Source organism: Lacerta agilis, chromosome 3, assembly GCF_009819535.1.
Source record: "Lacerta agilis isolate rLacAgi1 chromosome 3, rLacAgi1.pri, whole genome shotgun sequence".
In the NCBI taxonomy this organism is placed as follows: Eukaryota; Metazoa; Chordata; class Lepidosauria; order Squamata; family Lacertidae; genus Lacerta; species Lacerta agilis.
Window position 1 is genome coordinate 40,977,226 of NC_046314.1, and position 17,053 is coordinate 40,994,278.

The 17,053-nt window shown below is 39.9% G+C and overlaps 1 protein-coding gene across 2 annotated transcripts in view; it reads right to left on the bottom strand.

The window, feature by feature from the left end:
• Positions 1-1,705: 1,705 nt before the first annotated feature.
• The window catches only part of BACH2 (BTB domain and CNC homolog 2), a 195,045-nt gene continuing 179,697 nt past the window's right edge, over positions 1,706-17,053 (bottom strand). For both annotated transcript variants that reach the window (XM_033143437.1, XM_033143438.1), the window contains exons 5-6: positions 7,438-7,644; positions 1,706-5,934 (exon numbers count right to left, since the gene is read on the bottom strand). In XM_033143437.1, coding sequence (XP_032999328.1) covers positions 5,452-5,934; positions 7,438-7,644 — 690 coding nt within the window. In that variant the 3' untranslated portion in view covers positions 1,706-5,451. The remainder of the gene's footprint in view (positions 5,935-7,437; positions 7,645-17,053) is intronic.

Sequence of the window (17,053 nt, forward strand, 5' to 3'; positions counted from 1 at the left end):
ATAAGTTCTATCAAAGAGGAAGCCAACATGCTGCACGAATGTACATATCAATTACCACACTGCATAGGTGTCTAAACTTGTATGTAAACTGGACTTCTATAATAGAGCTGATGTTGTAATAGAGTTAATGACATGTCCAACAATGAAAGGTATTTAAACCAGTCATTAAAAAATTCTTTTAAGTTTGAGAAGGGAATTTGAATAATTAACGCTCCACCGAAGAAGTGGTTTCCATCACAATGGCAGAACCATATGAGTATTATAATTTAAAAACATACACATATCACTAGTTTTAATGGGTTTTTTAAATATATAATATTGGTGGAGTGTAGGAAAATACTGTAATTCTTTTACACGGCAAGCAATGACATTCTAACTTCCAGAGAAAATTATAATAATTTATTAGTAGTCTACAATCCACCAAACTATAGATTTTAATATACATAAAATTGTTTGAATGGACTTAACATATGTACATGTACAACTCTATTCTGCAGCATCATTTGATGCCTGAGTCTTGAAATAATTCAAATATTATAAATATACATAGTATAAACAAGCAGAAGTACACACACTGATTTTATACTGGAGATAGAAATTAGCTACCACATTTTTAGCAAGGTTTCCCTTAGGCTACATCAAATCCTTTTTTTTCCTTTTGTCCCTATCTACCTTCTCGAAATAGAATTTTAAAACAGGTACACAATTAAGCTGATGTAATGAAAATAAGGGCATAAATAAACATAAAACCTTATTATTTGTGTGTGAAGACTACCTCTTGGAGTCATTGGTTTGAGCTGGGTTGGTGGGGCTTGCATAGGCTTATCAATACTACCCATTAGGCCAGATGCTCAAGGAACACACTAGCTTCATCGGCTAACCCTACATGTATTCTTTTTATTTATTTTTAAAAGACACCCATGAAGATAAAAGGGTTACAGGTCACCAGTAAAAAAGTCATAATGGTGGAATGAGATTAAAGGCTCTGGAGGTCTATTTATTTTAGAATTATTCTGACTCTGGCATACAAACTTTAAAAACCCCCAAACATACAGCAGTTTGTCAAAATGCTTACCATATTCCATCCAGGGAAGAATTTGTTTTTGTTTTAAGAGCTCTGAGGAAAACTGAAATTCCACAGGTGTGGCTTTTCTCATCACAGTAATGCGCTGACGAGAATAACCACACCTGCTGAATATCACAGTGTTCAGAACTCCTGTCAGGTGTAAAAAAAAAAAAAAAAAGCCTGAACGTTTTTCTTTCTTAAAAAAACCTGCCTATATAAGTATGCTGGGTGTTTATCAAAGCTTCTGAAATTAAAAGCTTGGACATGAGTTGAATGTAACCCTTAACCACCATATTATCAGCAGCTGAATCTGTTACACTAAGTTTTATCCAACGTCCACACATTTTTTAAAGAGACAGCAGTTGTAAATACTAATCACAGTGGTTTGTGTATCCAATGATTATTTTTTTACTTCCTTGGGAACAAAAATACATGGATTAGATCCAATAAAATAAAATAAAATAGTGCATCTTTAAAGCAGCATATATCCTTAGAAAGACACTGAATAATTTACTTGCACAGTATATAAAATAATAGTTTTATACTGCAGCATCAAACTCTGACGCCTGAGTCATCATATGTTAGGTCTAGAATATAAATATGGGGATGTCTTGGTAACTTGATTGAGTCTTTTTTCCCCCTTTTAAACTAGCTCTTTTGTTCCAGAATCAGGTTGCAATGAACTTCAATTGTATTCAAGGCACCCCCAAGATAACACGGAGAAACGAATATATTACATAGTGTAATACTCACCTGACAAAAGCAGAAAAAGCCTAAATGAAATGAGGTTTTCTGGCAATACAAAGTATAGCAAAGGCAAATAAAAAGGAGGACTAGTTGCAGACTGGACAAAGCTAAATGCAGACTCCTTACATGCTCTTTGTATCAGTGCAAAAGCAGTTTCCATCTAGCACAAAACCTCAAACTGAGACAAACCTATTAATTCCTTTATGAATTTTTATCATTCGAAGGTATTTTCTCCTTCTGCATTGTTCAGCAATGCCTACTTATTTATTTTCCAATAGATGTTTGGTCAGTTATTTATTCAACTGTGTCGCTTCGTGTCCAGTTCTGAAGCTAATTCTCCTACATGTCTCTCTTGACATTAACCCAAGAGCCACATGTAGTTCTGAAGAACCATACACAATATATAGCCCAAGGAAGAAAAATATACATATCAGTCATTTGTAAATGGTGAAAAGCTAAACTCATCCTAAAAAGCTTGAAACGATAGACTTATCTGAGCAGTGGACTTTAAAAAATCAGTTTCTCCAAGAAAAGAAAACAGAAGAAAAAGGTAGAGAGAGGCCCAGCACCAATGAGAGAGCCAGGTCAATACAATAGCTGTGGAACAATATGTTCTGTCAATTGCATTTAAACCACTGGAATGAGGTCAAAAGTACCAGTTGCACGTGAGTTGCTGTGATAGCAAATCTTCATGTCAGAAAGCTAGCTCAGACTTGGTTGAATAGCCATAAAAACCACAACTAGCTGGAGGTCACTTAAAAATAAAGAAGGCAACAGAAAAAAAACATTTGAACAATACTGTCGACTGAACGATTACAACAACAAAATCTCAAATGCAAAAACCTGGCTTTAAAGCCATAATGCAATTCACATGTAGCTTTAAAAAAAATCTAGCTTCCATCACTGTCCATCTCACAGAAGTTAAGATTTCTTTGCAAAGCACAGAAGGCTCTGCAATGTCAACTGATTACAAGTCAATCCCCTCATAGTTGCATATCCCCATACCCCCTAAAGAGCTTCTGTTTTCTGCACACAGAATTGTTGCAAGCTTCCAATATAATTAAATAGCTACAAAGCGAGTCAAGGACTTTCTCACCCCTGCACCAAAACATCCTACAGCTTGAACTAGCATCCTTATGACATACATAAATAGATGAATAATTAGAGTAAGTTTTTGTTTGTTTTACAGAAATGGTTAATACTTAATTTATATATTTAAAAACATAGCAGTTCCAACCTACATAAGAACATCCTTCCCTTCCTAGTAAATAAATGTGGCACATGCAATGGATACGCCTCCTGGTTGGCAGGTAGGTTGCAGTGAATTTGGAGTACAGAGAAGAAACAGGACTGGCAAGCTGATAAAAAAGAGGGTGTCAATTCATCCTTTAGAAAAACAATGCAGATTTACTGAGTGCCATACCGCTTAGTGTAAACATTAGCACTGAGAAACATACTGTCATAGTTAATAGGAAAAAAAACCTGTTTGAATCACATGTGGTGGCTCAGTATGGTTTTATCCACAGAAAAGGTGAACAGTACCAATCTGTAAACCATAGTTGCCATCATAAAATATAGCTCAAAGCACCCTGGCACAATCAAGATAGAAAGTCACTTAGAAAAAAAACAACTGAGGACACAATCCATCAGGGATAAGGTGATGAGGGAAAAGGTATCCTACAAAAAAAGAAACCACAACCCCTTGAAATCTTTGGATGTTATGCAAAAGCATCTCTCGAGCAATTCCCATCAATCACAATGAAGTTGGTGTAGGAAAAGTCCTGGTGGATTGTGCCCACCCATTCCCTGAAGAGTTGTTTCCATATGTTTGTTGGGCAGATCTTACATCTGAAAGAAGCTTGCCTTGCACAATCACCATGTGAGTCAGGTCAGCTGGAGTTTTGTGAATTTCCTTGAGTTTCAGTACTTCTGAAACTTGTCCTCCAACAAAGTTTCCTCTGAGACATGTGCTGCTTTGTGCTGATAAAAATACTACAAACTGAGGGAACCTGACAGCACAGTTTTTCTGACACATGGGCAATCACTGCAGAATCACTGCAGAAATGCATGCTTTTTAACACTTTGGGACAGAGATTGCTCTAAGCAAGCGTCTATATCTCTATATTACAGGGCCAGTCCTGGAAACCTTTCATGTAGACTGTTCCTCATGCTTCTGTGGAGCTGAGTTAGAGTTGAACAAATGCCAGTGTAAATAGGAAGCAAGTGTAGTGAAACACTGCTGCTAACACCTGCATAACATGGCGTACAGCAGAATTACACACTGAGGCCAATAGGACTATTGGAAGGGATGAACAGCACTAGTACGACATAAATAAGCAAGAATTGCAGTGGGAAGCTTAATTCAAACTTCACTGAGTCTCATGGAACTATGTTCACCAACGTAAACAGCTTGTGTCTTAAGCTATAGTTCTCAATATCAGTGACATACACTGGCCACTGTACAGTTTTTAAGGTGTCTTTGTAAGTATCAAACGATACTTGACAAATAGAAAATCCCTCTTAAAGAAAAAAGAAGCAGCAGCGACTTAATATCTGAATTGGGGAAGTAAAAGAAAGAAGAAAAAGATGAATACAGAAAATACCCAATTCACACTATTGGGTGAATTCCATATTTGGCAAGATTGTTATTTCCCTACATAATTATCTCCTGAGTGGTGTTGCTGTTTTTTATTTATTTAAAAAATGTTGTTTTACTTAACAGATAACAATAAAAAAGCAAAGAATACAGTATATGAGTTATACTGAAGTCACAACTTCATTTATGAAAAGGGGTTTGATCCAAAACTCAGTGCAAGTGGCAAAGTTGACCATCGCTGTACAGTATTGTGAGAGGATTCAAATAAAACTCACTTTGCTCAAATGGGCACATAAAAGACAGCTGTGCCACAAACACTGTGTATATTAAAATTTCAAATAACCTTCCAACATTAAACTTTATAAATAAAATACAAACTGAATGATATTGCTGAACCGTGAACCTAAGTGGTGGTGAGAAAATATTAAAAACAGTTACAAACTACTACCTAGCACTGACAAAAAAAAGGAATGTTGGAATTTGTTTATACAATAGAAATGAAAAAAAAAACTTCCAGTTGTTTTCATGAGAAAAAATTGAGGCATGCAGGGATTTTTTTTGCATATGGATATATATTTTTATATATATTATATATAGTATGTACAGTTTAGTTATAAAACTTTGATGTGTAAAGAAGCTGTCTTCAATGAAAAATTGAACATTCAGAGGAAATTCCTGAGTTAGGGTTTTGTGACATGGGCCACTGAGAAAAAAGCTGCGTTTGGGTCCTCAGAGGTGTTATGTCCATCCCTGTTGAATATTGAAATTAAAATACAACAACAACAACAATAACAACAACAATAAAAAAGAAACAGACAGTGTTGCCACTGTTTTGTTCCCCTGCATGAGCAAGGGATAGCACCATAGTGAAGAAGTTAAACTCCCGCTTGTAGAGAGGAGGGAATACTTAAAAACAGTATTGCTGCTAAGACCACTGTAGTGTGCACCAAATATGTTCTTCAATCTAAACAACAAACGAACGTGGCCACTGGCTGACTGAAGAATACCTTGCTAGGCATGGCATGAAAAAGGTATACAGCCCCTAGGTGTATTCCTTCCTAGGTTGCTCATCTGTTGTACATTTATCAGTCATTTCCTGACAGAAGTCCACTGTCACCGTTTGGTTATTCTGCTCGAGAGGGAGCTCCTGATTGCAGTAAGTACCTTGGTCAGCTCCATCCAATACTCTTGCTGCTGCGCATTTGTCAGAAATGTTGTTAGGTAGCCAGTGAGCTCCTAGTTGCTGCACTGGGCTTTGCTCCGAACAGCACTGCAAGCCTTCCCCAACACACTGAGATGTCACCACATTCTGCTCTACTCCGGCTGGCGAAGGGTTGATACTGGTTGCTGTTGGAAGATCCATAGGCCTGAGGACAGGGCAGTATCGGTGCAGGTCTTGGATCTGTTCGGAGCTCTGCATATCCCTACACACTTCTTGGGAAAGGCAGGAGAAATTATCTAACAGCTCCCCCATGCATGCTTTCAATTGGTTCCTTTCTGATAGAAGTTTCTCCTTCTCACAAACCTGAGAGAGAGAGAGAGAGAGGTGAAAGGTCTTAATTTTAAGAAGTATGGTGTATCAGAGGATCAGAGGACAGAGGACGAGATGGTTGGACAGTGTTCTCGAAGCGACTGGCATGAGTTTGGCCAAACTGCGGGAGGCAGTGGAGGATAGGGGTGCCTGGCGTGCTCTGGTCCATGGGGTCATGAAGAGTCGGACACGACTGAACAACTGAACAACAACATGGTGTATCAGGCTTCTAGAACTCAGAAATAAATCCAGGTAAAGCTAATTCACACATTACACAGAATGATGTGGCAAGGCTCTGGACTATACAACTTCAGACTAGAGATGGAGTGAAGATTTGAAGCAGAGTTTCCTGACCATGTGAGGATCACTGCTTAAATTCTTGTAGATAAAATCAAAAGGGGCACTGCATGCTGAGTGTAGGCTCCCTGTCCCAACCTCGTTTCTGTTCACACCCCAAAGAGGAGAGTAAAAGAAGTCATTAGCAGAGTCTCTATATGGCCAATGTGTTTTGCTTATATTGGCCAGGAAGGAGGCGAGGCCTTCCATCTGGGTAGCCCTTGACTTCCTGCTGCTTCAACCCCTTTCCCCAAAATAAGGTTATTTCTCCTCAGTTAATGACAGGGTGAAGGGATAGAAGGCAGTAGAAGGAATCAGGCTCTTTGAGCATTCCTTCTAGAATGCTTGAAAAGGGCTTCAGATAATTGGTAGTACACTCAAAGGCCCAATTATTTTTCAGGGCACACACTAGGAGGTTTGCACACTCCTGCTTCAGACTGCAGTGGTTTGTGTGCATTTGCACACACGTGACGTATTTTTATGAAGTGCACAACCATGTAAAAAGCCCTCCCCCTCATGCAGTAAAGTAGCACACCAGAGAGAAAAGCATAGCACTGCCCTCTCTTAGAAGAGTGCAGACAGTTTCTTCTTTTAAAGGCAGCATTCAAAAACTTTCTACCACTTGCACTCTATAAGGTGTGGTACACATCCAAAATTTTACCACAATCTGAAACTTCATTCTATGTAATGTGTAGAGCAGCCCAGAGCTCTAGTTAGGTCCATTTCTGTTGTCTGTAACAGCCAGGGCAAGAAGAAACATGCAACTTACTTATCTTATATATTGCAATTTCTACCTCTTTCTTCACTTTCCAAAAACAGTTGGGCCATATGTGCTAAGGACGAGCACAGGTAACTGAGGTAGCCCAGAGGGCAAAGGCAGATAAATGCTTAGGGCTTCAGAGGAGAAAGAAAAAAATATGGTGATCACACTTCACGCACATGCTTCTCTTCACTTTGGCATGACCAAAAGATGCACAGAAGTGGCTTTTAAATATTCATGTAGGCGTGAATCCCATCATGTGAAGCCATATGATTGCTAACACTAAGCAGGGAAACAACTTAGAACCCTTATGAAGTCACTAGCAGGCTGCATTATGGAAGCAAGGAAGGGCACAGAATGCAAAAATAATTAAAACATGACAAAAAATAGGTAAAACTCACCAACTTGCGGATTTCACATTCTAAATTCTGAATACAGTCCAGTTTTCTCTTACGGCAACGCTGAGCTGCAATCCGGTTTTTACTGCGCCGCCGAACATCATGGATAAATTCCAATTGCTCTGAGGTTAATTTGTGCATCTTTATCATCATCTGGAAATCATTCCTTGGAAGATCCGTGATTTGATCTACAGGAAATGGAAGTTTCACCTGGGGAAAAAAAAAGAGAAAATAATATTCAGATTGCTTAATTAGCGAAATAGTTAACAGCTGTTTAGGGAAAGAATATTTTATCCAAAGAGGGTTGACAACTATACTAACTGCTGCATTTTAGTCAGGCTGGAATACTCACAGAAGTTAGTGTGTAAGTTAATGTTTATATAATAAAATCAAGCAGTGCTACCTCTATCTCTAGGTAATTATAAATTGAATAGTATTCATTTACATGTAAGAAGAAACTAGTCTACTTGATAGAAGCTCCACTTGTGAGAATTAGGGTTTTAATTTCTATAGTGCAAGATTTTGCTATAAACCCTAAAACCAGAACTATTTATTATGTCTAATTATTTTGTCATAATTATTTTGTCATAATTACTAATTATTATTATTAGAACTAATTATTTTGTCATAATTACTGAAGTTATTTATGCCTTATGTTAACTGTTTTAGTAGAGAGTTCAGCCAACTTATGTCAGTGGAACTATATACTGTCCAATTTGACAGCCAGCATATAAAAGGTTAGAGCAAATACATCAATGCAATAGCACAAAAATGTTATGCAAGCAGTTCAGTGACCCTTGAGGTTCACACGCTAGCACAAATGTTCAGGATTTTTTTTATTTAGACATTTACTTCCCACTTTTCTGTGATAAAATAAAGTCAAGGCAGCTTACAATGAAAATATAAATGAAACATTTTTTTTTAAAAAAACTAACTAATTAAAAACAAAATAGCCTTCAAGGTTCCTAAAATGTTTTTCCCTCTGAAAGGAATGAATTATCCTAAGGGACTGAGAATAAAGCAAGTAACATACTGTCATTACATAAACATATGGCACATCCATATTTGGAATAGTGTGTTCAGTTCTGGTTAGAACTGGGCAAAGTGCAGAAAAGAGCAACTAACAGCCCAATCCTTTACATTACTATTTTTATTTATTAAACTTCTATACCACCCTTCATCTGAAGATCGCAGGGCAACACACACACACACACACACACACACACACACATGTCGGTTTTCGAACGTAATCTGTTCCAGAAGACCTTTTGACTGCCGAAACATTCGAAAACTGAAAACTCAACATGGAAGCCTCAATACGGAAACCGCATGGCGTGTTCGACTTCCAACGTGTGTTCGAAAACCGAATCATTTACTTACGGGTTTACGGCATTCGAAAACTGAAATGTTTGTCAACGTAGATGTTTTAAAACCGAGGTACCACTGTGTGTGTGTGTGTGTGTGTAACATAGTAACAAACAAAACATATCTACTCAGAAGTAAATCCCATTAAAAAAATAAGTAAATCCCATTGAGTTTAATGGGCCTTATTCCCAGGTAAGTATGTATATGATTGCTGCCCGAAATAATCAATGTATTGGGAATACCCTTCCTACAACCAAATGCTAAAGTCACTATTCTAATTTATAGAAAAGATGGAATGAAAACATTTCTTTACAAGAAAGAAAGAATGGCATGGAAAGAAACATAACCCCCCACCTCCATCTCTGCCCACACCTTTTGTTCTGGAATCAACAGTGGTAGTGATTGGCAGCAGGTTCAGGACAGAAAATAGGAAATTCTTTCTAGTAGCACCTTAGAGACCAACTGAGTTTGTTCCTGGTATGAGCTTACGTGTGCATGCACACTTCTTCAGATAGGTATCTGAAGAAGTGTGCATGCACACGTAAGCTCATACCAGGAACAAACTCAGTTGGTCTCTAAGGTGCTACTAGAAAGAATTTTCGATTTTGTTTAGAAAATAGGAAGTACTTCTTCAAACAAGGCATAATTTTACTTCCCCAAGACACTATGGCGACTACTATCTTAGATAATGTAACATAGGAATAGGGATCCTGTGGCCCTCCAGATATTGCAATGACTCCAACTCCCATCAGCCTTAGCAAGCATGGCCAATGGTCAGGAATTATGGGAATTGCAGGACCACCTCTGAAGGACCACAGGTTAAAGCTACTCCTTGGAAAAGAATCAGACAAATTAATGGAGCACTGGTTTCTTAACAGCTATTAACCACAGCTGACTAGAAGCTCCATTCTCAGAAGTAGTATTCTTCACCGCAGCAGACCATGCAACACCAACACTCTTGCCCTGCGTTTCTAGAGGCACCTAGTTGACTATTCCTGGAAATGGATAAGAATACTGATCTAGCAAGATAGATCTTATGGTTTTAGGTCATGTTACAAGGAACCAATTAGTCTGCAAGGTGCCTTGACATCTTTCATCCTTTTATGTACGAAAACGGCCCACTATGCTAGAATACATCGTGAATGTTTGTTTGCTTGTTTCAGTTATCCACAATGGCCACGAGGTGGTGCTAGGCCTTTAAGTTTCACACTGAAAGAAAGACTGCACTTAGAAATGGGTAAACAGAACAAGGAAAGCCTTTAAATTCTTTTGCCAATTCACAGAATCACAGAATTGTAGAGTTTGAACAGAACCCAAGGGTCATCTAGTCACAGATTCCTAAGGAAAACTCTTGTTGATATTTCATTACAGATTTTAGTATTTAGTATGGAGACAGAGATACCTACTATTACCTTAGAAGCCAATTCAAACCTTTCTGCCTCTTTTAATACAACAAATAGTGTGCATGTCACCTGTGTTAGCACTAGGTTTTGGAGGGTGCTTGAGCAAGAAACCCAAACAGACCCTGGTTTCTAGCTAATTCCTCACTGCTATCATCATCACCACCAGCTGCTGCTTGTCTTCATCACCACTGCCAACTGCTTGCTTGCCAGGCAATGAGCTAATGGACAATAGATGACAGTGCCATCTACTCCTCCTAACATTCGAACCACCCTGCTGGATCAAAGCAAAGGCACATCTGGATCAGCAACCAGATGCCAATGGGAATCATGCAAGCAGGACATGAGTAACAGCATTATCCCCACTTGTTATTCCCAGCATCTGGTATTCAGAGGTACAACACCTTCAACAATGGGAGTAGAACACAGCCATCTAGCCCAGTGTTTCCCAGACTTGGATCTCCAGCTGTTTTCAGACTACAATTTCCATTCTATAGTCTAAAATCAGCTGGAGACCCAACTTTGGGAAACAATGATCTAGCCTTATGGCGCCATGAATTCACTGTATCCTCTATTTACTCTAAGTTGGTAGCCATCACTACAACTTGTGAGAGTGAATTCTATAGTTTAATTTTGTGCTGGGTGGATAAGTACTTTCTTTTGTCTCTCCCAAATCTTCCAATTTTCAGCTTCTGGTTCTAGTAGTATCAGGGAAGGAGAAAGGTATTTCTCTACCCAGTTTCTGTACACCATACATAATCTTAGGAGAATTGTTTCAACCCCTTGATCATTTTGGTTGCCCCTTTCTGACGTTTTCACAGCTCAACAATATCCTTTTATGAGGTGTGGGAGCCATAACTGAGCACAGTAGCCCATGTGCAATCTCACTATAGATTTGTATAATGGCTTATATAACACAGTAAGATTATTATATTGACAGTTTTATTTTCAACCACTTTTCTAAGGTTCCCTAACATGAAACCCACCCTTTTCACAGCTGCCACATATTGGGGTCAACATTTTCATCAAGTTATCCACTCTGACCCCAAGATCTTGTTCCTGGTCAGTCACTGCCAATTCATCTGACATAAACAAATATGAGAATATATATATATATATATATATATATATATATATAACCCAATGTGCACAACTGCAAATTCTAACCACTACTGCTGTCTGGGCCAGAGCTAGAGGCAGGTAAACAAACAAGGAGATTGCAGTGATAAAGAAGAGGAGTAGGTCCAGGAGGCTCATCAGTGTACCCCCTGTTGTTTGGGTGTGGGTCTTTGGCAAACACCTGACCATGCCAGCCCCTAAACACCAACCCTGAAAGTTACACATAGTTTGGCATTCACTACAGTGTAGTTTTTTTCTACACAGGAAAGCATAAAGAGCAACTATTTTGTTCCATTTCTTTGTGTATGACATTTGCTCATAGAACTCTATAGACTCCACAGTCACAGGAATGCACCATATCTACCCACACATTCTGCACAGTGGACTTCACCCTCACATCCCACCAATGAAGCCCAAACATGGCACCATATCAAAATACACACCACTGCTGCAGGTCATGAAAGAACAAGAAAAGGGCTGCCAGAGAAAACAATGATTTGTTTGAATACACAGAAGCTGACCTTCGACACAGTGATGTGGACTATTAAGACTGCTGACTAGAGATTATGAAGAATGTTTGGCTTCCTTTTAATGCCCTTTAGACCCTAAACGCTCCACTTCAGAGGTGAGTAACTGCATATATGTGTAACCCCCTTCATGGAACTGCAGTAGAGTAAGGACCAGGGAGGAATTTTTTCACGGACATATTGGGCTGGTCTGGGGTTGTTGTAAAATTCATAGCAAACTTTGCAACTTTAGGGCAGAAGAAGTACTGGTCTGGATCCTTAGCAGGAATGGGCACAGGAAGGGCCCCCTTGCCCCATCCAAGTGTGGGGTGCCCTTAAGGGATCTTGGAGGGCACTGCTTGCTGTCCAGCTCAGGGGCTGACAGGCAACCATGCCCCCTGCCAGTGATTGAGCAAGGTCCACTGGAAGTGGTTCATGTCATGGCAGATCCCTAACACTGGTACACTGCATCTATCAAAAGAAAGCATGACAACCAGCAGGACGACTCGTTGATCAGTGGATCCATGCCCAATGCCTATGGCAAACCTATATGACTGCAGCCAATAAGGTGGCCTAATTACAACCCAATACCTGTCTCCTGGTCTTCATTCGCTGCCTGCACAACCCCCTCCATGGCTTCTCTGCGCCTGGGTCTGCAATATATAGTCACTCTGAAAGCTCCCCCAAATTATTCATTCAGAACAGAAATAGCTGATGTAAATGAAGTCTGCCTATATATTTGTTATAAAGAAGGAATGTAACATATTTGAAATAATTCATTTACAATATTGCAAAGCTCACAGATTTGGCATTTTCTTCTTTCCCTAAAAAAATAAAACAAAAAGGAAGTGGTTGTTGCACAACAGTTAAGAATGTGGTGCCATTGTTAATTTTAGATTGGCCATGGACCATCTCCCTATCCATTTGTATGAACTGGGGGAAAATGTGTTATCAAGAATCTATCAAACATTAACAGACCTTGAGGTGAGGTGACTATAAAAAGAGGATGTTTAAAAATAAACTGTTGCTGGTTTGGGTCTTGCACAGTGTAAATAACATCTTAACAAATGATCTGAGATGTTTCAAGATAGAAACAACTGTACAGGCTTCACAATTCCAGTGTGATGTTATAAACAACAACCAATAAACCTAAAGAGAAAAGCTTTAAGGTTTTGATGTTTTACATTTAAATAGCTGCACAATTAATCACTGCACATTTCTTTCTTCAGATATATGTTGTTTAAAAAAAAAATCACAAAAACACCCTCCAGATATTTTTTCTTTTTAAAAAATTAACAGCAGTGTCCTTCTTCTTGGGAGAATGTACTTCATAAATATTGCAAGTCCAGACATGTGTACCTGCCTTCTAATTTATTGCTACTCACAGTGAGTTGCACAGGTGGTGACATATAACAATGAGGAATGGTTAAGTTACCCTTATGTCACACATACAAAAAGCATGAAATAAAAGTCATTCATGATCTGGGGATTCCTCTTTCTGTGCATTACTGCACAATGTGCTCTGTAATTTCCTGAATTTCACAGGTATAATTTTCAAAAAGAAAAAAAGAAAAAAGGACGGGTGTAATTCAGTTCCTTATTTATTGTGCAGGGATCATCACACACACCCAGGTTCACAAGGTGTCCCCAACAGCAGCCAGCAACTGAGGGCTTTGCAATCAATTAAACCAAGTTATGGAATGTCAACAATGCTATTGTGAACCAGGCCATGGCATGGCCATGGGTGGCCTCCTGTACATCATAATAATTACATGAATGGTATGTTCTAGTGTTCATGCATGAGGGCGTGAAGGGTGAAGAGGGTGCAGGAAAGGGGAATATGGCAGCCTAGGCCCTCTCATGTCCTCATCATTACCAGCTCCACTCTCAATCTTCCCATCTTGACTTGGAAGGTCTGGGGAGGGATTCCTTGTGCATTTGGCAGAATGTGCTTATAAACTCCCATCACCCTTAGAAAGGTTTCTGAGTGTTTTCAGCTAAATGCACTTAGAAGCCCCCTTCAGACCATTCCATTCAACATGGGAAGGTTGGGGCACAGGTGGTTGGAACAGGGATATGCTCCCCACATGATATTTGAATGACTGAATAGGGCTTATAGTCACATGGTATCTGCATTAAGCGGCTTCCCGTATAATTTGGGTGATGTCAGTGTTGTCTTGGCCTTTCCCCTCCTGAAAAAACAACAGCTTTGTGACAGAGTGATTGAAATAACTACAAGCACACAATTGTATTACAGTATGTTCTTAATACCTTGCTTTTTGAAATCCTGCTTTTATGCCTTAAACAGATTTCCAAAGCTGCACCCAAAACACAGGAACACTTAAAAAATACAACTGAGGAGCCAGTTTTTGTTGCTCCATTGGCCAGGAAAATGCTAACGCCGATCCAATCTCAAATTAGCTCTATGTGATAGTGTGGCGGAATAAGGCCTGGTTCATCATGGGTTAACCTATCACTCCCATGTTAGGTAGGTGTTCCCTGGGAGGCGGAGCTACTGGGCATTCTAAAAGGAGGGGGAACAACCTGAAAAGGCAGTTGGGGGTTTGGCAGTTGGGGGTGGAGGTTTAGAAAGAGAAACTGCGAGGTTAGGCTTTGGGGAATGGGAGGAAAGGTCATTTTACCATTGCTAACGGGATGCAGGAAAGATTGTAACTGAGCTGAATTATATAAGAAGATTTGTACCAGTACTGACTCAAGATATCCATGTTTTCAAGTTACCTTAATAAAGTTAAAAGTGTTTAAACGTTCGCTGACTGTGGCAGTGCGTCAGTACCTCTAGAGGTGTGGTTGAGGGGAAAAGCACGAGAGGTTTCCTTGAGGTAAAAGGGACGGGTGGCTTATTTACCTAACACACAGAGGACTGGGCAGGGAAGCCAAAGGTGCCACGCAGTTGCCAGAACGAAAGGGCAAGCTGCAGCAGTTTGGGAACCCAGGGCGGGAGATCCCAAGGTGGCAGGAGTTTCACTTTAAGAACGTAAAGCACTGAGGTATCCCAGAGACACTCCCATATAACCAATGAAGGATTCATCCTAGTGGACAGTGAAACTTAGGGAGAGTCACGGTTGGGGAAGTATCGAAAGAGGAGGGAGTGGGATCCCTCACATTTATTGGTGGCAGCGTCGTGATCCGTAAACAACACCCACACGCCTGTTTAGTTGAGAATCAGACAACTGTATTTTTTCTGTCAGAAAAATGGCTCACCTGAGGAAAGCTAGGGAAGCTAAGGGTGATGAGAGACCCGATGAGGCAGAAACCAGAGAGAACCCTAATGTAGAGTTAGAGATGATGAAAATGAAACTAGAGATGGCCAGAATTGAAGCTGAAAAAGAGAAAAATAAATTAGAAGCGGAGAAAGAAAAGGCTAAGATAGCTGCTGAGGAGAGAATGCAATCTGAAAGAATACAATTAGCCAAGGTTGAGGCAGAACGGGAGAGATTTGCTATGGAGAGAGAAGTGCAGTTGGGAAGACTGAGGCTGGAGGAGATACGGCTAAGAGCAAAATTATCTCAGAGCCAAGATAGTAAAGAAGTCACATTCTTTAAGCCTTCACAGAAAAATAAACTGTGGCAAGTTGGGGAAAGAAAGGAAAAACAAGAACCCAATCCTGTCAGACAATCCGAGTCTGATAAGTCTCCTCAAAAGAAAATTACGTGCTTCTTTTGTGAAAGTGAGAGTCACATACAAAATAAATGTCCTCTACTGGTCAAAGCACAAACTGCAGCTGCTGTTGCGAAGCCAGTAAAACTGTTACTTCAGACGGATATTAAAAACCTTCCGCAGACACCAGTCCAGGAGCCAACGTGTAGTCAAACAGAGGCTTCTGCAAAAGTTATGCAGGTCTGGAGATCTGAGGAAGAGGTTAATAAGGAATTTTTGGAGACTGTCAGAGTAAATGGACAAGAGTTAGTGGGACTTCAGGACTCTGAATCGGAAGTTACTCTGATGAGATCTAGTTGTATTCCTAAGGAACAATATCTCCCAAACCAATCTTACAGCATAAAAGGTATATGGGGACCGGAGTTTGAGGTGCAGGTAGCAGAAGTGAATATTCAGTATCAAGATTTTATTGGCAAGTGGACAGTGGGTATTTGGGATGATCTGGAGGTTCCTGTCCTGATAGGCAACGACCTAGCTAAACGGAGACCTCAAATACATGCTATCACAAGAGCGGAATCAAAAGCCCTTGTGGGTTCAAATCCTGCCATTAATGCATCAACCACAGAGCCTGTGGGAGAGGAAGTACTGATTATGCTACCAAATGCACAGGAATCTAGCACCCAGTTTTTAGTGGAACAGGGGGAAGATGAATCTCTGAGAGACTTGTGGGATGAGGTGCAGGGTCCTGACTCTGAAGTGACTTTAGAGAATCCCTGCCTGTCTACTGCAATAGAAGGGAGACGTCATAAAACAGCCAAAAGGAGAAAAGGTGCAGCCAAGTGGAAAATGAAAATAGCCAAAAGGAGAAAAGGTGCAGCCAAGTGGAAAATGAAAATAGCCAAAAGGAGAAAAGGTGCAGCCAAATGGAAAATGAAAAAAAAGTTGGTTTTGCCCCGGAAATACCGACTACAAGTTTTACAGTTGGCACTGGAGTCACCCATGGCTGCTTATCTAAGCATTAATAAAACCAGAGACAGAATAAAAGCGTGGTTTTATTGACCCGGAATGGGACTGGAAAGGAACCCATTGGTCATGCGGACGTCTTAACCTATCTTCAGGATCTACAAAGTGATTTACAGGAACTTAAGGAACTATCATCCTGTAATTTAACAAGAGCACAACAGAAAAGATGGTACGACGCACACGCCAGAGATCGGAATTTCCAACCTGGTGACCAAGTCCTGGTGTTGAGGCCCAGACGACAGCGGAAGCTCGAGGTTTCCTGGGACGGACTCTTTAGAGTGATAGCAAATGTTATTCCAAATTAGAAATGTGTATAAGTGCCAAATTAGTTGTTATGGTGGAAATAAGATACAGGAATAGGTAAATTATTTGTTAAGTTATGTTGCAACATAGAAGTTGTGTACAAAAGGGAAATAATAGGTTGTTGGTCTTGATTAAGCTCCAATACATTGCTTCGGCATTGTTTAAAATGTATAACTATGCCTATGCAATGACTTTGGGGGTGGGACGAATGTGGCGGAATAAGGCCTGGTTCATCATGGGTTAACCTATCACTCCCATGTTAGGTAGGTGTTCCCTGGGAGGCGG